The sequence below is a fragment of the Pelophylax lessonae genome (genome assembly GCF_965119305.1).
Source record: "Pelophylax lessonae genome assembly, chromosome: 3".
NCBI classification, from domain to species: domain Eukaryota; kingdom Metazoa; phylum Chordata; class Amphibia; order Anura; family Ranidae; genus Pelophylax; species Pelophylax lessonae.
The window spans coordinates 402743747-402770982 of NC_138770.1; the positions used below are offsets into that span (position 1 = coordinate 402743747).

At 46.9% G+C, this 27236-nt stretch overlaps 1 protein-coding gene across 1 annotated transcript in view; it reads right to left on the reverse strand.

The window, feature by feature from the left end:
• Nucleotides 1–14186: 14186 nt before the first annotated feature.
• Nucleotides 14187–27236, reverse strand: part of HDAC2 (histone deacetylase 2) — a 100604-nt gene continuing 87554 nt past the window's right edge. Inside the window, exons 13-14 of the mRNA XM_082249343.1 lie at nucleotides 25245–25302; nucleotides 14187–14501 (exon numbers count right to left, since the gene is read on the reverse strand). Coding sequence (XP_082105469.1) covers nucleotides 14471–14501; nucleotides 25245–25302 — 89 coding nt within the window. The 3' untranslated portion in view covers nucleotides 14187–14470. The remainder of the gene's footprint in view (nucleotides 14502–25244; nucleotides 25303–27236) is intronic.

Genomic DNA, 27236 nt, shown 5'->3' on the forward strand with positions numbered 1-27236 from the left:
CAGCACATCGGGAGGGAGGACTCCTCGGACCAAGTGCCCTGGGCAGACAGGTTGCCCAGGACTCCACCCCAGCCCGACAGGCTGGCATCCGTGGTAATCACCGTCCACACCAACGGATGGAAGGACTTGCCTTCCGCCACCGACGGGGACTGGAGCCACCACAGAAGAGCCCATCTGGTCTGACGACTCAAGGAGACACAAAGATCCAGGGACTGAGGCAGTCTATCCCACCTGTCCAGGATCTCCGCTTGGAGAGCCCGCGTGTGAAACTGAGCAAAGGGTATCGCCTCGAAGGCCGAAACCATCAACCCCAGGCCCCGCATACAGGCCCTGAGTGACGAGGACGGGCTGTCCCTGAGGGACCTGATCTCGTCCCGCAAAGTCCGGAGCTTGTCCTCCGGCAAGAACACTTTTGCCTGAGCAGAGTCCAGAATCATTCCCAGATAGGGAAGACGAACCGATGGAGACGTCGATTTCTGAACGTTGATGGTCCATCCGAACTCCTGCAGCGTCTACACCGTGGTGGACAGATCGCGCACTAGGTCCTGGCTGGCACGCGATCTCAGAAGTAGATCATCCAGGTAACCCAAGACCGCAATGCCCTGAGTCCTCAGCAGACCCAGAACCGGCGCCAACACTTTGGTAAAAACCCTTGGTGCCGAAGCGAGACCGAAAGGTAACGCCACAAACTGGTAGTGGTCCTCTGCGATAGCAAAAACGAAGGTACCGCTGATGACCCTCGAAAATGGGGATGTGCAGGTACGCATATTTCAGATCTATCGAGGCCAGGAATTCCCCTGGACTCAAGGAGGCCACCACCGGAGAGACTCCATACGGAACTTCCGAACACGCACAAAGCGGTTCAGCGCTTTCAGGTCCAGAGTAGGACGCACTTTGCCCTCCTTTCTGGGCACAGTGAACAGATTTGAATAAAATCCCCGAAACCTGTCCCGATGAGGGACCGGGACAATCACCCCCTGAGCAAGAAGGTCCTGCACCGCTTGATGCAGGTCCTGCAGACGCCCCGGAGGCAACTGAAGATTTGAGGGAAAGAATCTGTCCGCCGGCCGGGAAAGGAATTCGATCTTGTATCCCGATCGAACGATTTCCAGAACCCACCTGTCCGATATCCGGAGCAGCCAAGGTTGGAGGAAACTGCGCAAACGTCCCCCCACCCTGAAATGGGTGAGGGCGCCCCTTCAGGAGGAGGCTGATTGACCCGCCGAGCTGGCATTGCCGGACTTCTGCTTACCCGCCCAGGGCTTCTTCTGATCGTCCTGGGCCCTGAAGGGCTTGCCCTTGGATTGGTTCCGAAAGGCACGAAAGGACCCCTGAGTGGATCTAGGCGCAGAACCCCGCTTGCCTCGAAAGGACTTGTTCTTCGGGTTCTGGGGCAGCATGGTGCTCTTGCCCCCCGTGACGCCTTTTACCAGGGTATCCAACGCCTCGCCAAAAAGGCAAGAGCGAGCATATGGAAAAATCAGCAACTGTTTTCCGTGAGGACTGGTCAGCCGACCAGCTCTTCAGCCATATCAGTCGCCGGTTAAGGCCGCATCACACAAATACAGGATTCCCTGGTGGATTTGATCCACCATTTCCAGCCGGGCAGGCGGAACATCATCAGACACGAGGCTGCTCCTAAGCACCTTAGTCCAATCAGCCTGCCTGAGCCACCAAAACGGACGCGAAAACGGGTCTGAGCAACGAGCCCGCCACCGTATAGGAATGGCGGGCTAGAGACTCCAACTGTCGATCCGTGGGATCCCGGAAAACCGGGGTATCCTCAGAAGGAACCAAGGTAGCCTTGTTTAACACGGCCACAGTGTGATCTACCTGTGGAGGCACACACCATCGTGATTCCGTAGCTGGTGCAAAAGGATAAAGCAATTTGAACCGACTAGGCACCAGGAATGGACGTTTTAACGTGCGCCACATTTCATTAACAGTGTAATGAAAGTCAGCTGGGCAGGGAAAAACCTGCGCCAACTTGCGGGTCCTGTGCGTCCCAAATGAGGACACAACGCCCGGAGGACAGGGCTCATCCTCCAAATATAGTGTTTCCTTAACAGAAACAATTAATTCATCCATGGTCGCCCGCTCTTCAGGCGACCCCGGGGAAGAGGTATCAACCCCTTCCACCTCTGCCTCCCCCTCAGACCCCAACAGGTCCAAGGATGAGCGAGACCCTCAAAAGGGCACGCTCGCAGCAGCAGCCATATCACCATCTGAATCAGAGGAGAGAGACAATCTGGGACTCTTTTTAGCAGCACGTTCAGCCATCAGAATTTCCATGTTTGACACCAAGGTCGCCACTACAGCGGCCAAATCAGGTCTCAGAGGGGCCACAGGAAAACTGGGGACCCCCACAAGAGCTGGGGGGAATTTGCTGTCCTGAGAATCCATTGCTCAAGGTGACAAAAAACAACAGTGCAATAAAGTTAGTACTGTCCCTTTAAGAGCGCCGCGGAGTGCGCAGCCCACCGCTTCAGCTACAGTGACAAAGACCCCCAAACAGGAGAGAAAAAAACTGAGCCAGAAATGACAATACAGAAAGATATTGAGAGCAATAACCTGCAGAGCCCCGCAGAGTGTTGCCACCGAGTGTCCTGCTTCAGAGGAAAAAGAAGTGCTGCTAAAGTAGGCTGAACTTATAGGCTGCATGACCGAGGGAAAATGGCTGCCCCATAGGATTGCATGGGAGGCTCCGCCAAAATGGCCGCCGGACATGCGGTCGGAACGATCGTTCGGCTACCGGTGCCAAAAACAGCATGTAGATTGCCCATAGAGAAGCCAAACATGCCTGCCCATACCTAAAATGGCGGACCGCACGGATTTACCCCGCTGTGGTCGCCACACACACAGTCTGCACCCCCAACAAGCACCGAAGTGACACAGGGAAGGGGACCCCCAACAACATACAGCACCGCAGCGCATGCACAAGCAATCCCCGCAGGGACCGCATAAGGGAGTCACACAGGTACAGACATGGGGGACACACAGCAACACAGGACTGCCACCCCAGACAGAGGCCCCACACAGAAGTACTTACCTGTACCAGATGGCGTGGGGTGCCTCTATGAACAGAAAGTCACTGTCCTCACATGACGGAGTGCCGTTTGCCAGGGACATGACACTGCAGCATCGCAGATGTGTCCTGTGAGGTAGCCACCTCACGGCTGCATCCCTGCTGCGAACAGGGATGGGTTGTTCATAGTGCCAGGGCGAACCATAGCCGAACGCTCGATGGCGGGCTGGGGGTCCATCTGACCCTCTGCCCTGGAGAACCAGGGCGGTCAGTCCGAATCCCAGCACCGCATGATCCATCTTCATCCGAAGAATCGACTAAAACTAAAGCTGACAAAATAAACAGCTAGTAAAGTAAGAGAAAACTGACATCAAAAGAAAATCAAATAAAAAAGATTAGATAGGCTGAGACTGTAGCCCCAGCACAGGGAAGACCAACTACTCCTGACGCTAGGCAGATTAAAACTGAGTTGGGAGTGGTCACTGCAGGGGGGTATTGACCAGATGGGACAGCCCCCATGGGTATGTATATGCAAATGCCTTTGTTCTTTTGACTAAGTCTTTATGCCTAGCTACTCCTGCGGAGCGGAAGTCAATACCCAACAGTGATGACTTAGAGGTGGCGGCGACTGTCGGAGGACGTAAGAGAAATAATCTTTCTATATGTAATCTATTGTTACTCATAAAGTCCCATTTCAAGAAGGGGGTTTTTCTTCAAAGCCTTTGTTCAGGGATTATGGTAACACCATACCTTCCAGTTGTCTACATAACCTTTTATTTTACCCTCATTGAAAAGTAGCTCCCCAGTGCTGGCAGCACTCATGCAGCCCAAGACCATGACACTCCCACCACCATTCTTGACTGTAGGCAAGACACTCTTTGTTTCTTTGTACTCCTAACCTGGTTGCCGCCACACATGCTTGACACCATCTGAACCAAATATGTTTATCTTGGGTCTCATCAGACACTGGAAATGGTTCCACTAATCCATGTCCTTAGTCTGCATGTCTTCAGCAAACTGTTTGCAGGCTTTCTTGTGCATCATCTTTAGAAGATGCTTCCTTCTGGGACGACAGCCATTCAGACCAAATTGATGCAGTGTGAGGCTTATGGTCTGAGCACTGACAGGCTGACCCCTCCAACCCTTTAACCTCTGCAGCAATGATGGCAGCACTCATACGTCTATTTCCCAAAGACAACCTCTGGATATGATGCTGAGCACTTGCACTCAACTTCTTTGATCGACCATGGCAAGGCCTGTTCTGAGTGGAACCTGTCCTATTAAACCGATGTATGGACTTGGTCACCGTGCTGCAGCTTAGTTTCAGGGTCTTGGCAAACTTCTTATAGCCTAGGCCAGTGATGGCAAACCTTGGCACCCCAGATGTTTTGGAACTATATTTCTCATGATGCTCAACTTCACTGCAGAGTGCATGAGCATCATGGGAAATGTAGTTCCAAAACATCTGGGGTGCCAAGGTTCACCATCACTGGCCTAGGCCATCTTTATGTAGAGCAACAATTCTTTTTTTCAGATCCTCAGAGTTCTTTGCCATGAGGTGCCATGTTGAACTTCTAGTGACCAGAGAGTGAAAGCGATTACACCAAATTTAACACACCTGCTCCCCATTCATGCCTGAGACCTTGTAACACTAACGAGTCAGATGACACCTGGGAGGGAAAATGGCTAATTGAGCCCAGTTTTGATATTTTCACTTAGGGGTGTACTCACTTTTGTTGCCAGCGATTTAGACATTAATGGCTGTGTGTTGGGTTAGCGAATTGACACTGTTATATAAGCTGTACACTCACTACTTTATACATACACACACACACACACACGTGATTCTGCACAGGAGGGTTGTCCTGTAGCATAAAAACTGCCGTAAGCCAGTCCCTTGCTGGTATCTTCTATCCAGCTTCATCCTGGTGTTGGGCTTTGGCTTGTTGCCATTGGCTGGCGCGGGATGACGTCACGTGACATATACGCAGGAGTGCAGTAATCCCGGCACACAGGCCCTGTGCCGAAATATAAACTGAGCTGTTCCTGTGCAGCCCTGTGTACATTCCAAAGGAGACTGTAAGCAGGCAGGTAGTTTTCCTCTGCATGCCTCTTCTGCAATAAAGAGCCTTATACACAATGAGAAACTGAAAACTTACTTGTGGAAAGTCCTGTACCATTCTATAAAAATAAGTTACTGCAAAGGAAATCTGTCAGGTCACACAGAATTAAAAAGGAAAAAAAATGCCAGTAGTAAATGAAGATTAAGTTGAATGCTGGATTAGTTTGTCTCAGCACGATCTGCTGCATAAGGAATCAGAGCTCAGAGCTACAGTATGCAGATTAATACAGTTGCAACAATAAATCGCTCTTCCAAGAGTCTACAGAAAGAGGTCACTGGCTCTAAGCCAGGGAGGAGGTGCTGCTGATGGCATGCTCTGTGTATCAAAAGTTCAAGTAACTACGATGTCACACCAGGATTATAGGACAGTTATTGTGTAATGCTGTAAAACAATGGGCCTGCTCTCTTATAACAAGGATTCCTTTTCCAGGCTTTGCAGTACACAAGAGCTATACCTGGATCCACAATATATCTTGTACAAGGATGACCACCCCTTACGCAATCCTGGAGGTAAAGTGCACCAGTGCCCTGACTATGGATGCTAAAAGGAAAAATTCAGTCTTAGTTAAGTTGCCCATTATTAAATGCCCCCACGTCACTGAGTGCAGGCGGCCAGGAATAATACTTTTCACTCAGAGGTATTATTCCAGGTGGGGTGCACTTAGGGGTGCAGGGGGAATTAACTAAGAGGACGACTTTACTAAAAAGGTAAAGTGGTCCCTCACACGAGCAGAAAAAGCGCTGCATTCTAATGCATATAGCAGAGTTTTATATGCATCTAAACGCGGCACTTTAGTAATCAATGAGCCAATACACAGGTGCATCTTCATGCGAAAATGCGTTCTGTATTTAGCAGCACATTACTTTTTTTTTTTTTTTACAGTAGAGCACCTCTGTGTCCAGAGCTGCAAAAATTCTGCAGATATTACATGTAAATGTGTAGCTAATCAATTAAATGAAAGAAGAATTGTACATGTCTAAACACATTATGCATCTAAATGCAAGTACTTTAGATGCATATTTTTATGCAGGATCTTCTGCTAGCTCTGCCAGCATGAATCTGCGTTCCATGCAAAAAAAAAAAGCATATGCGAATGAGGACTTTAACCACTTCAATACCCAGCACTTTTACCCCTTTCCTGTGCAGGAGATAAAGTATTGACATGGAGTAAAACATCTTTAAAGAGATTGTAAAGGCATGTGTTTTTTTTTTCTCTCAATGCATTCTATGCAAAAAAAAACCTGTGTGGAGCAGTCTTCCTCAGCCCCCCAATACTTACCCAAGCCCATCTTTATCCAGCGATGTTGCAGGAGTTTCTCAGCTGCCCGGGACTCCCCTTCTCTTTGGAGTCAGCCAATCAGGAGAGAGGGGCCGGGTCACAGGTCTGTCTGAATGGACACAGGGATCTGTGACTCGGCCCGGGTGCCCCCACAGCACTGAAAAGGAGGTAGGGGCCAGGAGCGCCGAAGAGAGACCTGAGAAGGGGAGGATCTAGGCCACTCTGTGCAAATCCAATGCAACAGAGCAAGAAGAACATGTTTGTTGTTATTTTTTTTTAAACTAGACTTTACAATCACTAACTATTTGAGGACTCTTGATGTGCAACACACCAAAAAAAAAAATCCACAAAGTACACTGAATGGGTGTAGCATGTCCCATCCTTCTGCCCAGCTCCCCCCTCACACCTGCCGGTATGTGCCAGGAGTGCTTAAAAACCCTTGATACCAGTCCTGTTTATAAAATGTGCAGGGACTCAAGTAGTTAAATATATGTATTACTTTGTCATCTTAAAGTGGAGTTCCACCCATTTTTAATAACTTGGATTACATAGATTTTTTTTTTGCTAGTTAATACCTTATTTTCTCTTTATTCATCCTCTCCTCACTCCAGGTCCGGTCAGCGATTACGTCATTCGGCGATTCGCAGGGGGTGCTGGGATGTTTTTCCTGGCATGAAATCTCGCATTATTACACAGGAGCTGATCTGTACTGTTTGTATTGAGGCCGTACTCTGCCCCGCCTCCTCTCAGTGAGCTGTACTGTATGTATTGTATTGAGGCCATGCTCTGCCCCGCCTCCTCTCAGTGAGCGAGGACTGAAAGCATTATATCCTCACTGAGCTCACTGAGAGGAGGCGGGGCAGAGTACGGCCTCAATACAAACAGTACAGATCAGCTCCTGTGTAATAATGCAAGATTTCATGCCAGGAAAAACATCCCAGCACCCCCTGCAAATCGCCGAATGACGTAATCGCCAACTGGACCCGGAAGTGAGGAGAGGATGAATAAAGAGAAAATAATGTATTTACTAGCAAAAAAAAAAGTTTCCATTGGTAAAAGCTGTTTTAAAGGAGATTACATACATCTAAAGTTACTAAAATGGGTGGAAGTCCACTTTAAAGTGGAACTTCACTCTCCCAAACAACATTGATTTTTTTATATTTCTTATGCTGCTAGCTCTAGTAAATAGATAGGAAAATGTATCATATTTACTTGTTTTAAACTGCTTTTTTTTTTTTTTTTGCATTTGCTTCTTTCTGGTTTCTTACCTAGGCAAATGTCATATATCACAGCAGTGTTCAGGAGGGGTTTTCTCAGCTAAGCACACTCTCCTGCATGCATGCTTGAGCTAAAGGCAGATGGATTCCAGGAAGTGAATGCTACATGAATCATTTGCTCTTATTCGAGATGGCCATGGCCAGAAATGCTAGGGGGGTTGTTTTTCAACGTGATTTCTCACTAAAATAAAGCATGACATGGATGGGGGAGTTTGCTTTTGAATTATAAAAATGAATTAATGCTTTTGGTTTGTGGTGCTCATTTGCAGTAAAGATCCGCTTTAAGTAATGACAAAATTATCGCTAAATAAACAAAAACTCTGCAGAGATGTAAAAATGGCTCATAGGAGGTATACAGTGGTTAAAAAGCTTCGGTAGCTGCAGGTTCAGTGGAGTAATTCATCTCTAAAGACCACAACAGAGGCTCTGAAGTCAGGTTTCCGTTTATTTCAAGCATCTTACCTGCAAATACCCACTGCCAGAGAGGGAGAAAATTAGCTGCGATTGCAGTGCTTCAATGAACTTTGAGGATCAATTTTTACACAATGCTTACAGCTACAAAGATCAGTCAAAGGCTTGTTAAAAAATTATAATTATTGCTTGCTTTGAATATGTAAATCAATCCACATACAAATCTGACTTTCGCAGTCAGGACTATCCATACAAACACGACTCCTATTTGAATTTATTCAAATCCACAATATAAGAGCCTAAAAAAACTCCATCACAGCAACTTTTCAAGCCACTCTAGGCAATATCTTAAGCTTGGAAATCCTTGAGATTGGCTCGAAACGCTGCTGTGATGATACTGTGAAGGAGATTTTCTTTATACTCTTATACAATTTGAATGAATTGAAATAAAATAAGTTGTTCTTACATGAATACAAGTCCTGACTGCAGGTGACAAATTTACTAGGTACTAGATGCCCATTTTCATAAATTAGTAAACTGCATTAAGCCATCAAACATTAAAAGGATTTAATTTTGTAAAGGTGCAAGGACCTTTTACACTTCTGTTTGAGAGGTATTTTAAATCGCTGATTTCTGATATACCAACATCACATACTGAAATATAAAATCTCAAACACTGTGAAATGCAATTAACTGACACTTTCATGTAAGTGAAACTCACTTTCAGATGTCACACCATCTTTAACAAAATTGCTTCTGGCAGCCAATAATCTAGAAAGCTGATTTTTACAACCATTTAAAGGTGTTAAAATGTGCTTTACAAATTTCCCTTTGGAGTAAAAGGTGCAAGACCAAGCAAGGTTAAGGAGATTATGCTATGTTGTATCCGACTGATAGATCAACTATTAAGAAGATTATTTGTGATGAGATCAACTCTGGGTAAAATCTTTTAACGGGATTATGCCCTGATGAGAGGAAAAAAAACACATAATTAGCAACTAAGGATCAGGTCTCAGTCCAGTTTAGTACTTTTGTGCAGAATTAACATAGCGTGGGATTAGGACAGCTGCAGTACAGGCTTTTTATAATTTTTTATGTACGGGATTAATATATGGGTTAGGGGAATCCAAGGATGTTAGAACTATGTAAATTATGTAAATGACACGGGGCAATAACTGACCGTTTTTTTTTTTTTTTTTAAAGAATATTGTGTATATGTTTGTTTAACATCACTGTGGAGAAAGCTTTAAGTTGCATGCATGTAATAAAAAGGATTACAGTAAATTAGGATTTTCAATAGGTGGTCAGAAAAGACAGCCTGAGCATTTCTCTAGCAAAGTTTTGCAATTTTGGTTACCATGACAGGTATCATGAAGTGCACAACAGTGTATGAGGCCTAAGGTAAAACACTAACAATAATTTGCAATACTCTGATTTACAAAGATGCCAGTGGTCTTGATAGGTTGTGGCAACACTAACGCAGGATTCTTTAAGTTAGACTTCTAAACTAAACCTGAATATACCTACATTGTTAATAAGTATGTACACTTTGAGCATTAAACTTTTATTTTATGAAGCCAAGAAATGGCTTTCTTTCCCCATAACTACTTTCTGAAGCAGTATATAATGTAAATAAATTCTAGGTACTGCAAAGATATCTGTCTTTAGTCTCTATGCTAAACCTACCCTTGAATCTGAATCTATAAAAACATCCATCCTCATGAAACAAACTCCCTAGTTATGTTGGGCATGTACTACAACTGCCATCTAGTGGTAGTAATTGGTAACACAGTCCAAACTAACAATTAGTCTACTGCATATCACACATTTTCCTGTTCTTATGAATATGTAGAAAATGTTTGTATAGAAAAGCAAGGTTGAGTCTTCAGAAAGTTTAAAGTCACTTTAAATGTTTAAACAAATACCAGACTGAAAGTCTATTTTTATCTTGAAAATATGTCGAAAGTAAGTCCACCAAAGCTAAAAGACTCAGATAAAAATAGTATTTTCTTGTTCATTATTACCATACGCATGTGGTCATATACAGTTGTGCTCAAAATTTACAAACTGTTGGCAACTTTTATAAAATGTTCATCTTTTCTGAGGTAGCCACCACAAAATACAATCTGCTTACAATACACCAAAAACAGTAACTACAGAAGTCTCAAAACCTATGGAACAAAAGGGGTTAAACCAAAATTGAATTTTATGATCACAATCATGAAGCATAGAGGTGGATCTCTGCTGTTCTGATGGTGTGTGAGTTACAGCAGCACAGGATTTGATGGCAAGATGAATGCAGCATGTTATCAGGAAATACGAAGGACAATTTGCATTTAGCAGCCTGGAAGCTGCGGATGGGGAACACTAGCATTTTCCAACTGAGAGCCATCTGAAACATAAGGCCAACTTAACCCTTCAGTTGTTGCAGCACTTTGGGGAGATCTTGAACATGCAGTTCGTGCTGGATAGCCAAAGAATTTAAGGACTTGGATGATTTACCAAATAAAAATAAGGGGTCTTATTCATAACCATAACAAGAGACTGCACGCTGTCGTTGATGACAAATGGGGAACTAGGCAATATTAACCACTTGACCACCAGAAGGTTTTACCCCATTTATGACCAGAGCATTTTTTTACAATTCAGCACTGTGCTACTTTAACTGACAATTACACACAAATCAAGCTTTCTTTTGGCGATATTCGATCACCACTGTTTTTTTTTTTATTCTATAAAGCAAAAAAAAAAAAAAAAAAGACAAATTAAAAACAAAATAATAATTTTTTACTTTCCGTTATAAAACATGTCCAAAATAAATTTGAAAGAATAATATTTATTCATGAATTTAGGCCAAAATGTATTCTGCTACATCTTTGATAAAATGATATCACAATATTATTTGATTTGCCTGATCATATAGTGTCTGGTATAGATACTGGAATCTTTATTTTTTACTAGTAATGGCGGTGATGAGCAACTTATAATGGGACTGTGATGGTGCGGTGGGCAATCAAACACTGGGTGGGAACTGAGTAACTGACAATGACATCACCAGTAATACCAATACTGTGATCAGTGCTAACACTATACACTATCACTGGCCAGGGCCTGCTGACCAACTTTTGCTGTACCAAATCACAGCACAGACTGGGCAGCAGGCATGGGTACACCTCCTACCTGGAAATGCTAGATCACGTACATGTATGTGATTCGGTTGAGAGAGGCTGCCCAGTCTTTGTATATGTGCATGGGGTGCACTGCAAGTAGTTTTTGAAAAGTAATTTTCTAGTAATGGCGGTGATCAGGAACTTATAATGGGACTGTGATGATGCGGTGGGCAATCAAACACTGGGTGGGAACTGAGTAACTGACAATGACATCACCAGTAATACCAATACTGTGATCAGTGCTAATACTATACACTATCACTGTACTAATGACACTGGCTTGGAAGGGGTTAAAATCTAGGAGCAATGAAAGGGTTAACTGTGTGCCTAACAAGTGTAATGTGTGTGATATGTGCAGCTTTTACTAGTAGATGTGGCTGATTTTTCTCTCTGCTCCATGTACAGAGCCCTGTGTTAATAAACACAGGTCTCTGTACTGTGATTCGTTAAGCCGATCAGCAGGTCTCAGCCATAAACCATTGGTCAGGACCCGCTGACCAACTTGTGCTCTCTGCTCCATGTACGGAGCCCTGGGTTGTTAATAAACACAGGGCTCTGTACTGCGATTAGTTAAGCGGAGGAGCAGGTCTCGGCCATAAATCACTGGCCAGGGCCTGCTGACCAACTTTTGCTGTACCGAATCACAGCACAGACTGGGCAGCAGGCATGGGTACACCTCCTACCTGGAAATGCTAGATCACGTACATGTATGTGATTCGGCTGAGAGAGGCTGCCCCGTCTTTGTATATGTGCATGGGGTGGACTGCAAGTAGTTTTTGAAAAGAACCATTTTATTATTATCCCTAGCAGTCCTAGTACATTTAATAACCATGTCATTGTGTGATGCCTAAAGTCTAATGTAAATCACATCTGCCTGGGGGTTTTAAACCTTTAAGTACATCTGTACTACAGCCATGCAGGTGTACAAGAAAAAAGGCAGCCAGTGTTGAAACAGGGACCAACAAGCTGCTATCTAATAATTTCCAAACGATGCTGATAGCCTCTGATATTTGGCTTGCAGACAATCGGTTTTGTCCCACAGGAAGCTTGATAATGGTTCAGACAAAAAAGCTGCACAAATTGCAAATGCTAAATAATCATGCGACACAGGCACATTATGTGGTAAAAACAACTCCTAAAGATTCTATTCATAATGGGGTATTTGCACAAAGGATCAAAAAGGCCTAGAAAATAACAAAAAGGTATAGTGTATCTTCTCTTAAAAGCACAGAAAACTTTTTTACTGTCTAAGCAAACTGACGTCTGAGGAAGGAAAAGCTGACAAACTGGTAAAGTTGGTCCATTGTTCAAATATAATACCAGGATTATAACAAAAAAAAAAAGCCAAACAACAAAAAGGAGATACTTCTAATTACTTTCTCTGATCTAAGCACCTTAGTTTACAAAAAACAATATTCACTGGCATGCATGTTGATAAAGCTGCACTTCCATCTCATGTGTAATTCAATTGGTTACATGCCAACATAATTGCAGACCTCAGCAGTAATACTAAGGATCATGAGGACACCAGACATAAGCTGAATAAACTGTGGAGTAGGCACTTGTCCAGTACCATTGGTATGGATGACAAAGAGGTGAGCTATCTGTACTGCTTGTCATGCAGTGGTGCTTTAAACTGCGCATTTTTGTAAAAATTAGGTTTAGCCACTTCCTTACCGCTGGACGACATAGGACGTCCTGGGCTTTAACTGGGGATATCTGAATGATGCCTACAGCTGCAGGCATCATTGAGATCATTTTTTTTAGCCGGCCATTTACTTTATCATAACAATCCTAGCCGCTAATTGTTCTTACAGGCAGTTGGAGGGGATGTCCCTTCCACCGCCCTCCGGTGCTTCTACCAGCGCGCCGTGCGATTGGCGAGCCAGAGAGGGAATCCGCCGGCAGCGGAAGTATGGTACATCATAGAGAATACCGAGGACCAGATGGTCCCCGGCAGTCTTTATGACTCGGAGGCCCGGGCGCGACATTATGACGACATCCTACCTGCTAAGTTGTAAATACTGCCATAATCTCGGCTGAGTAGCGGAGATTGTTTTTTTTAATTTCAGTCTTTCCGGCCTGTAGGAGAGATCTGAGGTCTTACTGACATACAGATCTCACCATAAAGAGGACCTGTCATGCACTATTGCAATAGGAATAAAAGTAATAAAAAAAAAAGAAATTAAAGTGTTAAAAAAAAAAATTATGTATATATATATATATATATATATATATATATAAAAATTAAAGTACCCCTGTCTCAGCATGCAGAAGTGAACGCATACGTACGTCGCGCCCACATATGTAAACAGCGTTCAATCCACACGTGAGGTATTAGCGCAAACGTTAAGAGCGAGAGCAACAATTCTAGCCCAAGACTGTAACTCAAAAATGGTAACCTATAAGTAATTTAAAAGCGTTGCCTATGGAGATTTTTGAGTATTGAAGTTTGGTACCATATTTCTTGAAAGCGTAACATGTTAGGTATCCATTTACTTGGCATAACATCATCTTTCACATACAAAAAGAATGTGGCTAACTTTAGTGTTTATTATTTTTTATTCATGAAACTGTTAAAAAACACGTTTGAAAGATTGCTGCGCAAATGCCGTGGGACATAAAATTTGCGATGACTGCCATTTTATTCCCTAGGGTCTCTTCAAAAAAAAAAACATAAAATGTTTGGGGGGTTTGAGTAATTTTCTAGCAAAAAAATGTGAATTTTTACATGTGTAGAAGTGGTTAAAGACTGCATGTGCTAAAACCTGTACAGCAGGCAGTCAGTATTCAATATGCTTTGTTCGATAAGTACAAATAACTGAACGGGGTAAGGCTGGAATAATTATAAGCTACTCCTAAATTATTACATTTTCTGAAATCATAACAAACAGCAGCTAATAAAGGCAAAAAAGGCATTTTAATAGATCAGTTTAAGACATGAAACATAATAACACATTCATCTTAAATACTATTACATAAAGCAAGGCAAAGATAAGAAATGTTGCTCCGTAATTAGAAAACTCAATAAGACCTGCCAGGAAAACGATACCGTTTTACAATAAATACGGTCCATGCCAAGTGCTACAGGGGTAGATCAGAAGTCTCTTGTCAAGAAAAAGTGAGGGATGAGGCAGACTCTACTTTCATCTCTGAACACAGCATCCTGAAGACATCCTGAAAGCTCAGGGATTACTTGGCTGATCTGACTTGACACTGTTAATGAGGGAAAAAAAAAAAAAGAGAAATAGATATAAAAACATATTTCTACAAGACTAAAGCAGCCTCTCTCAACGAGGGTTCCTCCAGAAATTTCTACTGTGTGCACACAGATTGAAATTCATCTGATTCAGTAGGAACCCGGCCAAATTTCGACCAGTGTGTAGCTCTGTCTGGTCAACAGAAGCCAATCACAGGCTTCTGTTGAAGGGTCCTGCTGGAAACCAATGGCTGCAGCACTGATGTATTCTGCCAGGGGGAGGAGTCCCTGCCATCAAAATACAATAGCGCAGCAGGGGAGATCCCTGCATTCACCTCGCTAATGTGGATATAGAAATCTGATTTTTCTTTTTTTTTCAGCCCACTGACTGAAAAAAAAAAAAAAAAAAAAACTGTGTGTACCTAGCTTAAGTTCCTTCGGTAATGAGCAATTTCTGACTCTCAGATAAATGACCCCATGGTAAAAAAGTTGAGAAATGTTGCTTTAAAGCAATGTTTCTCTTCTCTAGTCCCTTTGGTGGGTGCCAGAAAATGGGATTTTTGACTTACCATAAAATCAATTTCTCTGATGTTCATTGATGGACACAACTCCTTATCTTCTTGACCATTGGGTTATACTGCCCCCTACAGAAGTAGGACACTAGGCAGGAAAAAGCTGGAATACGCCTATAAGGCACTCCCAGTGGGTATACTCGCATTCTCAGCTATAGGCACTCAGTTTTGTTACAAGTAGTGTCCGAAGCGAACTCCACAGAGGGGTGGGTGCTGTGTCCCTCAATGATCATCAGAGAAATGGATTTTATGGTAAGTCAAAAAACGGAATTTTTGTAAAATCTTACCTGTAAAATTCCTTTCTCTGAGTCCTCCGACAGTCGCCGCCTCTTCATATTCGTCACATATGGGGTATTAGACTTTGCTCCGAAGGAGTAGCTAGGCAACAGAATATGTTAACAATAAAGCTTTAACATATCCCACCCTCAAGGGGTGGTCCCCTCAGTCAATACCCTCCTACTTCCTGCAACCATATCTCAGTTTTAGTGGAATAGCAGTAGAGTATACATTCAAACCCCAAAAGAGGGGCGGGGGCGGCGACTGTCGGAGGACTCAGAGAAAGGAATTTTACAGGTAAGATTTTACAAAAATTCCGTTTTCTCTTACGTCCTCCGACAGTCGCCGCCTCTTCATATTCGTCACATATGGGGACGTCCCAAAGCAGTGCAAACATGAGGGGTGGGAAACGCATCCGCGCCGAAAGGCAACGCAGTCTCCACATCAAAGAAAGGAACCTTACCAAAGGAAGGAAACCAGCTGGGCAACAGCAAAAATAAGTGCTCAACAGGAGCAACAACCCAGGAAAAGACAAAAAACCCAGGGGATACAAAAAACTATCCCAACAGCCAGGATTCCCCAACAAGGGACCCTAGGGAACAGCCGCACTAAGAACCTTGCGGCCAAAGGAAGCATCCGCCGATGCCTGAACATCTACTTTGTAGAATTTTGTGAAAGTGTGCACGGTCGACCAAGTCGCCGCCTTACACACCTGGGCTACAGAAGCCCCATGACGGCAGGCCCAAGACGTACTCAGAGATCTAGTAGAGTGCGCCTTCACAGGCACAGGGGGAACCTTCCCCTGCAAGGCATAGGCCTGTTCAATGGTCTGCCTGATCCATTTGGCGATGGTAGAGGCCGAAGCCGCCATGCCCTTCCGAGGACCCTCTGGAAGAACAAACAAGGAGTCCGTCTTACGAAAAGACTCAGTCGATTTAAGGTAAACCCTTATCGCCCGAACAACATCCAGAGAGTGCAATCTCATCTCCCTTGGATGTTTAGGCTTCGTGCACAACGAAGGCAAAACAATATCCTCGTTAAGATGGAATTCCGAAACTCGTTTCGGCAGAAAAGAAGGATTAGGTCGCAAGACCACCTTATCCAAATGAACAACCAGGTACGGAGACTTGCAGGACAAAGCCGCCAGTTCCGACACTCTGCGAGCCGAAGTGATCGCCACCAAAAAGGCGACCTTTTTGGACAACATAGACAACAAGATCTCCCTGATCTGTTCAAAAGGAGCACGTTGTAACACAGATAGAACGAGATTCAAGTCCCAAGGGGGCAAAGGATCCCTCCTAGGAGGAACCAGATGCCGCACACCCTGAATAAAGGTGCCAACCAAGGAGTTGGAAGCCACGGGACGTTGAAACAGAACGGCCAGCGCAGACACCTGACCCTTTATCGTAGCCAGCGCCAAACGCTGATCGACACCCGTCTGAAGGAAAGACAGCACACGGGAAACCGAGTACGTGCGGGGTGAAAACCCCCTGGACTCACACCAGGCAAAATAGGCCTTCCAAGTACGGTAATAAACCTTCCCCGAGGAAGACTTCCTCGCGTTGATCAAAGTATGAACGACCTCTGGAGAGAGACCCTTCTCCTTCAGGACCTCGGTCTCAACAGCCAGGCCGTCAAAGCCAGCGACTGTAAAGCAGGATGGTAAATCGGTCCTTGAGACAGTAGATCGTCTCGAAGAGGCAGACGCCAAGGGGCGTCGACCGCCAGATTCACGAGGTCTGCGTACCAGGACCGGCGAGGCCAGTCCGGTGCCACAAGAATCACCGTGCTGCGTTCCGAGTGTAACCTGCGAAGGAACCTGGACAGCAACTGAATCGGTGGAAACGCGTACATCAGCCTGTACTGATGCCACGGGGCCACTAACGCGTCCGACGCGTCTGCCCGAGGGTCGCACGTCCGTGCCACGAACCTCTTCACCTTGTAGTTAAGGCGAGACGCGAACAGGTCCACATCTGGAAGACCCCACTTCGCGCACAACATCTGGAAGACAGCCGGGTGGAGAGACCATTCCCCCTGATCCAGGGTCTGGCGACTCAGATAGTCCGCCTGCCAGTTCTCCACTCCCGGAATGTGAACCGCCGTTATCGCCGGGACATGAGTCTCGGCCCAAGATAGAATGTCGGCCACTTCTCGAGCCGCTCGGGCACTCCTGGTGCCCCCTTGGTGGTTGATGTAGGCCACCGCCGTGGCATTGTCCGTCTGCACCCGAACCGGGCAGCCCTGCAGCCGGTCCGTCCAGCGATGAAGACAGAGCCTTATCGCACGCAATTGCAGAATGTTGATCGGGAGGGAAGACTCCCCCTCCGACCAGGTCCCCTGGGCGGACAGAACGCCCAGAACACCACCCCAGCCCGACAGGCTGGCATCCGTGGTGATTACCGTCCACGAGATCGGACGAAACGACTTGCCCCCGGACACCAACGGGGACTGGAGCCACCACAGAAGGTTTTCCCTGGTGCGATGACTCAACAAGATCTGAAGATCCAGAGGTTGAGGTCGCCCGTCCCACCTGGACAGGATCTCCGCTTGGAGACCCCGCGTGTGAAACTGCGCGAAAGGAATCGCCTCGAAGGCCGAGACCATCAATCCCAGACATCTCATACACGTCCGCAGAGACGAGTGTGGAACGTCCCTGAGGGACCTGACTTCCTCCTGAAGAGTCCTGAGTTTGTCTTCCGGCAGGAAGACCTTCGCCTGCACCGAGTCCAGTATCATTCCCAGATAGGGGAGACGAACCGACGGACTCAGTGTCGACTTTGGAACATTTATCGTCCAACCAAACTCCTGCAGAGTTTGCATTGTGACAGACAGGTCCTCCTCCAGACCCTGTCTGGTCGCAGACCGAACCAGAATGTCGTCCAGATACCCCAGGACAGAAATGCCCTGGGCCCTCAATAATGCCAGAACCGGTGCAAGCACCTTGGTGAAGACCCGCGGAGCCGAGGCGAGACCAAAGGGCAACGCCACGAACTGGTAGTGATCCTCCGCAATGGCAAATTGAAGGTATCTCTGATGACCCTCGAATATGGGGATGTGAAGGTACGCATCCTTCAAATCGATGGAGGCCATGAATTCCCCCGGAACAAGGGCAGCCACCACCGAGCGCAGGGATTCCATGCGGAACTTGCGAACCCGCACAGAGCGGTTCAGAGCCTTCAAGTCCAGAATCGGACGAACCTTGCCCTCCTTCCTGGGCACGGTGAACAGATTGGAATAAAACCCCCGAAATCTGTCCCGATGAGGCACCGGAACCACCACTCCCTGAGCCCTCAGGTCCCGCACCGCCAGGTGCAGATCCCGCAGGCGCTCTGGAGACAGTTGAAGATTTGAGGGAAAAAATCTGCTCTCCGGCCGAGAGAGAAACTCGATCTTGTAACCAGATCGAACGATTTCCAGAACCCATCTGTCCCGCACACGGGCCAACCAGGGCTGAAGAAAACCGAGCAAGCGTCCCCCCACCCCAAAACTGGGTGAGGGCGCCCCTTCAGGCCGAACTGTTATGGGCTGCAGGTCCGGATTGGCCGGACTTCTGTTTCCCAGACCAGGGCTTCTTCTGAGAGCCTTGGCCTTTGAACGGTTTGCCCTTGTAGAGCGGCCGAAAGGCACGAAAGGACCCCTGAGGGGGCCGAAAATTAGCATGCTTCTTCCCAGAAGCCCCCTTAGCCTTGGGGAAATGGGGCAAGAGAGTGCTCTTACCCCCGGTGATCCCCTTAATCAACACATCCAGGGACTCCCCCAAAAAGGCGAGACCCATCATAAGGCAGATTGGCTAAGGTCTTACGTGAAGATTGGTCCACCGACCAACATTCAACCAAACCAGGCGGCGAGACAACACCGCCACGCTGTGCACACGTGCAGCCAACGGAATCAGGTCCAGGTCCGCATCACACAGATACATGACACCCTGGTGGATCTGATCCACCATATCCAGGGTCGCCGCCGAGGCCGAATCGGCCACTAGGACGCGCCTAAGCATCTGCGTCCAACTTGCGATCGCCTGGGCCGCCATGAGAGAAGCAAACAGAGCCTTAAGCATAGAACCCGTAACAGAATAAGTATGACGGGCAAGAGACTCCAGTCTCCTATCCGTGGCATCACGGAAAACAGGGGAACCCTCTGCAGGAATCGCAGTGGCTATGTTCAAAACCGCAATTGCATGATCCACTGGCGGAGGCACACACCACCGTTCATCAGTGGCAGGCGAGAAAGGATAACGCAGCTTGAATTTACTTGGTACCGCAAAAGGCTTGCGCAGATCGCGCCATTGATCCTTAACAGCGCGCTGAAAATCAGCATTGCAGGGAAAAACCTGCGGCGTCCTGCGTTTCCTCTGCGTCCCATAAGCCGCCAAGGCAGCGGGGGGACACACTTCGTCCTGCAAACGTAGCGTCTGCTTAATGGAAGCAATCAACTCATCCATGATTGCAAGCTCTTCAGGCGAGCCAGGGGGAGAATTATCAACCCCCTCAACTTCAGCCTCTACCTCAGACCCTACTAGATCAAGAGAGGAGCGGGACCCCGATAAGGAGGTCCCTGCCAGAACAGCCCCATCACCTTCACCCTCAGAATCAGAGGACAGAGCAACTCTGGGCCGTTTAGTAGATTGAGCAGCCACCAGCATTTGCACCTGGGCAGCAAGGCCAGCCACAATAGTGGCTAAATCCCCCCCTGGGGGGGAAACAGCGGTCCCCTGGCTTTCCACCAATACTGTAGGAAACTTGCCCTCCTGAGAATCCATTGCCCCTGTAATGCCAGACAACCAAGGGTTAACTGCCCCCTTTTAGCAAGCGCGGCAAGCGCAGCCCACCGCACCACACTCAGGCACAATGAGACCCCCACAGGGAATATACAAACTGAATACAGGCAATGGATAGCAAGAACAGAAGGATAAAACCTGAGGAGACCCCGCTGCTGCTGCTGCCTCGATCGGCGTTCCTGGAAAGAGGAAGTGATGCTGCCAGGGCGCTCTATGTAAGCCTATGGAGGCTACAAGAAAATGGCCGCCGTGCATGTAAACCATGCGGCCGGAGCGGGCGCCGGTAAAATGGCGTCGTTTGGCGCCGAAAACGCCGCTCCACAGTGCATAAAAACACACACATTACATCCCAATATAAGGATACATGTTAGATCGCCGCAGCGATCGCTGTATATGCCCAAACATGCCAAGAAAAAACATGCCCCACAGCACACAGCTTCTCACACTGCCCAGCCTGACACACACAGTGTCATACAGCTCCCCCCCCCCTTGCAGCCCACAGCATGCAGCCGAGAGATAGGGAGACAAGCAGTGTGATTAAAGGCAGGTTACACAGTCCCAGACTGAGACCCCCCCAGACAGACAGGTCCCCACATAAATACACTTACCTCACATGGCGTGGGGAACCCGCACAGGCGAACAAGCCGCTGCACATGAGGCAGGGAGAGTCGCAATTCAAGACGCACACAATGGAGGTTAAGAAACCGCACAGCGTCCGGTGATGTAGCCACCTCGCCAATCATCCCTGCACCGAACAGGGATGGGTCGTTCACTGTGCCAGGAGCGTTACCTGGCTGAACGCTCGATGGCAGACTGGAAAGCCACTGACCCACGACCTGCGACCAGGGGGATCAGCCCGAGACCCAGTCCGCATGATCCTCTTCGTCCGAAGAACTAACTAATGCTGACAAAAATAACAGCTAAGTAAAGATAGAGAGAAAACTCAAACAAAATATTAAAAAGAAGAAAGAGTCTGGGACAGAAAGTCCCAGCACAGAGAGAGCCAGCCACTCCTGACAAGCTAGACATTAAAACTGAGATATGGTTGCAGGAAGTAGGAGGGTATTGACTGAGGGGACCACCCCTTGAGGGTGGGATATGTTAAAGCTTTATTGTTAACATATTCTGTTGCCTAGCTACTCCTTCGGAGCAAAGTCTAATACCCCATATGTGACGAATATGAAGAGGCGGCGACTGTCGGAGGACGTAAGAGAAACCCCATTTTCTCTTTCGTCCATTGATGGACACAGCTCCTTATCTTATTGACCATTGGGACGTCCCAAATCAGTGTCAAACATGAGAGGTGGGAACAGCAAGAAAAAAATTCCCAAGGCTAAACCATAGCCAACCAGCTAACATGGAGCTCACCTGGACAAAAAAAAAATAAAAATACACCCTCAAAGAGGACCAGGTCCTCTAAACAGCAGCCTACAAGACCTTGCGGCAACATATTCACCTTATAAAACTGTGTAAGTGTGCACAGATGACCAGGTGGCCGCCTTGCCAACCTGCAGCACTGAACCCTGATGACATAAGGCCCAGGAGGCACCAAGCACCTGTGGAGAGCGCGCATACAAAAGGGAAAGGAGGAATCTGATCACTAATTAAATAGGCCTGAATTACTGTCTGTCTGATCCATCTGGAAATGGTTGCAGCAAACGTGGCCAACCCTTTCTGAGGTCCATCCGTGAGTAAAAATAGTGGAGTCTGAATTCTAAAAGACTCCGTAGCTACCAGGTACACCCCGATTGCCCGAACCACATCCAGGCGATCCAAGGCAATTTCCTTAGGATGTTTAGGCCTAGGACATAGTAAAGGCAACACAATGTCTTCATCGAAACGAAAATGAGAGATGCCCTTTGGAAAAAGGCCACCTTCTGGGACAACGTAAGCAGGGTTAACCTCCCAAATATTTTGGAAGGGAGGTTTCTGGAGAACTGACAACCAAATTAAGATCCCACGGCAGCAATAGAGACCGCACTGGAGGAGCCACGTGTCAAACTCCCTGGATAAAGGTACGCACCAAGGAATGTGTGGCCAATGGACGTTGAAGAAAACCGGCAAGGCCGAAACCTGGCCCTTGATGGTACTCAAGGCCAGGCGCTGCTAAACCCCTCGGAGAAAAAGGGGGAAACCCAAAAGACTCACAGCACGCAATGTACATCTTCCAAGTACGATGTGCTATCTTCCTAGAGGTAGATTTTCTATACTTTAACAGCGTAGGAATCACAGATTCAGACAACCCTCTACCCTTCAGCACCTGGCTTACAACAGCCAAGCTGTTAAAGCCACCAACTGTAAGGCAGGATGAAAGATTGGCCCTTGGGACAGCATACCTTCCCTGTGAGGAAGTTTCCAAGGAGCATTGGCGACCAGCCATACCAGATCAGCATACCAAGACCGGCGAGGCCAGGCTGAATGTGTTTGTGGCGTCAGCCAGAGGATCCTGAGACCGTGCCACAAACCTCTGTACCTTCCTTGGACTGTGTACAGCAGAGAGGGCAGGAACGAATTAGTCTGCCCACCTTAGAATGCTGGCTACATCCCGAGCTGCCAGGACATCTTGTGCCCCCTTGGTGATTGACAGACCACGAATGTGGCATTGTCCGATTTAATTTGTACCGGACACCCCTTAAGACTAATTGTCCAATGTTTTTAGAAAAAGTCTGATCGCTCAGAGTTCCAGTACATTAAATCGGCAGTCCAGACCCTCTGAGCACAATTTGTGCAGAGGACGCCTCCCCCACCCGGACAGACTGGCAACCGTGGTGACAACCGTCCAGTACAGTCGGAGAAAGAATTTTCCCTTTCAAAGTGCTGGAGAATGAAGCCACCTCTGCAGACCGTGAATTTTTGTCCCATTTCACCAAACTTTTTTCCAGTGATCTCATGTGGAAGTGTGCAAACGGAACCACCTCGAATGTAGACATCAGGTCCATCACCCGCATGCAAGTCGGAGGGATAACCAGACAGAAGCTGAATTGCCTCCTGCAATGTCAGACCCAGATACTCCAGTTTTGTGGACGGAACCAGAGCAAACTTCTGAAGGTTCAGAATTCAACCGAACTCCCTTAGCAGAGTAATCTCCAAGCTGTCCATCAGAGCAGTCAGAGGCTCCGCTCGCATAGGAAGTTCGTCCAGGTACCCCAGTACCACAATCCCCCACTGACGCAACAATACTTGCACCGCGGCCAACACTTTTGTGAAGACCTGAGGAGCGGAGGGGAGACCAAAAGAATTCAACAAACTGATAATGCTCCTCGCCCAGACACCTTGCCTTCTTTCCTTGGAACTGTAAAGAGGTTTGTGTAAAACCTCTGAAAACGTCCAAAGTCGGAACCAGAACGATCACCCTTTGAAGTAACAAGTCTTGCACTGCCCCAAAGAGACCCTGTAAGAGATCTGGGGACAAGTGCAGGTTGGAAGGGAAGAACCTTTCCGGAGGATAAGACCGAAACTCGAACTTGTAGTTGGAACCGAAGGACTTTGTGGACCCAATTGTCCTGTACCAGGGAGGTCCACAGATCCGGAAACCAGCGAAGACGTCCCCCGTGAGGGTGCCCCTTCCTGCAGAGGAAGCCTTGTCCGTAGGTCTGGAAGATCCCGCTTCTGGCTTGCCAGACCAGGTCCTCCTGGAACCTCTGGTGGAGGCCCTGAAGGGCTTGGATCCCTTGTCTTGAGATTGAGGGATGAGAAGGCCTCTTATGAGCAGAAAAGAAGAATGGCCCACGTCTATGACGAGGCTCCTTGCCATTGGTAGCCTGCGGAAGAAGAGTACTCATCCTCACTATCTGAGCACTCAGGGGGTGTGTACGCAGACCCAGTAGGGTAACTCGCATCCGCGGAGGCCGCAACAAATTCAGGATCAGATGAGACATGGGAGAGGGGGGGGGGGCACTATATACTAAGCATACCCTGGAAAACAAAATCAGGGGAGGGCCGCTGACTGCGACCCCGCAAAGGGGATGCCAACCAAGGGCCCGCGAATGGGACCACCTACTGGACCCTGCAAAAACACAAGGGGGGGGGGGCACCCTCACTGGGGGCGCCCCACATAGCTCCCGACCAGTAGGCCGCAAAGCTGCGGCCTAAATTTTTGGCCGAATCCGGCCATGTGAAGCGCGGACCCACGGATGCGAAACTATCTGCTCCCCCAGCTCAACAACTGCAGCAGGTAGCCCACAGGACATCCATGCCCTAGTCACCAACCCCCAGGGTGGCAAGGCACCCTGCTCAACCCCCCATTGCACACCAGGAAAAACCCAGCCAGCAGCAACTCCAACAAGCCCCCATTAAGAGCATGTGGCAAAATCCAGCTCATAATCTCACCCGGGGGGGGGGGGGGGGGGGAGAAGGAGGCTGGCAGACCCACAGTGACCAAAATTCTAGAGGGGTTGGGGGGAGGGGAACCCAAGGGTCCCAAGGAGGGGCCCACGTCCACCCAAAAACCCTCCAGGGGAAGAGGGGGGGGGTCAGCTATTTACCATACCAGGAACAGGGTGGGCTGAGGCCTGCGCAAGCTCGCAGGCCAGACTGGTGGGACTCTCTGGATCTAGATTATCCAGTCTGTCGTCCAGTCCAGCAGTTGGTTGTAGATTCTCACAGGAACAAAATAACAAAGATAGGTAACCGTTCCATTTAAAAAGGAAAAAAATTGCCAAGACCAGAGATTCCAGCAAGGAACTAGGTCTCTGATGTTCATTGACAGACACAGCACCCACCCCTCTGTGGAGTTGCCTTTCTTCTGACACTGCTTGTAACAAAACTGAGTGCCTATAGCTGAGAGTGGGAGTATATCCCCTGGGAGTGCCCCATAGGCATAGTCCTGCCTAGTGTCCTACTCCTGTAAGGGGCAGTAAAACCCAATGGTTAAGAAGAGCTGTGTCCATCAATGAACAAAAGAGAAATACAAATTTTCCAAGCTTCCCAAAAGAAACAAACAATTGTCTTGTTTACTAGTAGTAACCTGAAAGCAATACTAAAATAATTATAGCAAGGGTGACTTTGTAACAGGGTCTCGAAAACAAGACATGTTGGCATTTGCCAGGACCAAAGTTTAGGAACACCGCTTTAAAATTTTCAAGAAAAAGAAAAAAAAAAAAAAAAACAACCAAAACAAAAAAACGGAAAGTTACCCTTTAGTGTCCATTTTCTCCACAGTATTGTCTTTAGATTTATCTTCTTCTTTCACATCTAAGAACAAGAACAAGTGTTATTCTTGAAGACATAGATGAGCAAAAAAACAAGGTTATAGACAGGACTATGTAAGAACTACATTTAAAGCTGTACACACTATACAACTTTCGTTAGATTTCCTTTAGATATACCTTCAACTATGCAGGGCAAGGGCTTCCCTGATTGCATACAAATTAAAAGTGTTTAGGTTTGACCTCATATTACAGTTGTGCTCATAAGTTTACATACCCTGGCAGTTTTTAATGATTTCTTGGCCATTTCCATGTATTGCTCCCTTTAACATCAATGACAGCTTGAAGTCTTTTGTGGTATTTGTGGATGAGGCTCTTTATCTTCTCAGATGGTAAAGCTGCCCATCCTTCCTGGCAAAAAGCCTCCAGTTCCTGTAAATTCTTGGGCTGTCTTGCATGAACTGCACGTTTGAGATCTCCCCAGAGTGGCTCAATAATACTGAGTTCAGGAGACTTAGATGGCCACTCCAGAAACTTCACTTTATTCTGCTGTAGCCAATGACAGGTTGACTTGGCCTTTGTGTAAAGTTCATTGTCATGTTGGAATGTTCAAGTACGTCCCATGCACAGCTTCCGGGCTGATGAATGCAAATTTTTCTCCAGTATTTTTTGATAACATACTGCATTCATCTTGCCATCAATTCTGACCAAATTTCCCATGCCTTTGTAGCTCACACATCCCCAAAACATCAGCGATCCACCTCCGTGTTTCACAGTAGGAATGGTATACCTTTCGTCATAGGCCTTGTTGACGCCTTGTTGACTCCTTGTCACATGTAGAGTTTATGGTTGCGGCCAAAAAGCTCAATTTTGGTCTCATCACTCCAAATGACTTTGCGCCAGAAGGTTTGGGGCTTGTCTCCGTGCTGTTTGGCATATTGTAAGAGGGATACTTGTGGCATTTGCGTAGTAATGGCTTTCTTCTGGCGACTCCACCATGCAGCCCATCTTTCTTCAAGTGCCTCCTTATTGTGCATCTTGAAACAGCCACACCACATGTTTTCAGAGAGTCCTGTATTTCACCTGAAGTTATTTGTGGGTTTTTTCATAGCATCACAAAATTTTCCTGGCAGTAGTGGCTGAAATTTTAGTTGGGTCTACCTGACCGTGGTTTGATTTCAACAGAACCCCTCATTTTCCACTTCTTGATTAGAGTTTGAACACTGCTGATTGGCATTCTCAATTCCTTGGATATCTTTTTATATCCCTTTCCTGTTATATACAGTTCAACTACCTTTTCCCACAGATCCTTTGACAATTCTTTTGCTTTCCCCATGACTCAGAATCCAGAAAAATCAGTGCAGCAGTGGGTGAAAGTTGCAAGGGTCTGTCAGGAGTCCAGAAACTCATTGACCTTTTATACACACACACTAATTACAAGCAAACAGATCACAGGTGTGGATGGTTATCTTTAATAGCAATTCAAACCCCTTTGTGTCAACTTGTGTGCATGTTATCAAGCCAAAACCACCAGGGTATGTAAACTTTTGATCAGGGTAATTTGGGTAGTTTCTGTTGTCATTATGATTTAAAAAGAGTAAACACAGTTGATTGATAATAAATGGCTTCAGCCAACCACTAACCATTGAGTTGTATTGCGGGGCGGAGGCGGGGCAGAGAACGGCCTTAATACATTCATACAATGCAACTCAATGAGAGGAGGCGGGGCGGAGGCGGGGCAGGCACGGCTCAGTACAGATACAGCTACTGCGAGATTTCTGGAATTGAATACATCCCAGCAGACACTGCGGATCGCCGAATGACGTCATCGCCGATCGGACCAGGAAGTGAGGAGAGGAGGAATAAAGCCGAAATTAAGGTATTTACTAGCAAAAAAAAAAAAAAAAAAGTTTCCATTGGTAAAAGCCGTTTTAAAGGGGATTACATACAGCTATGTATTCCAACCTATTAAAAATGGGT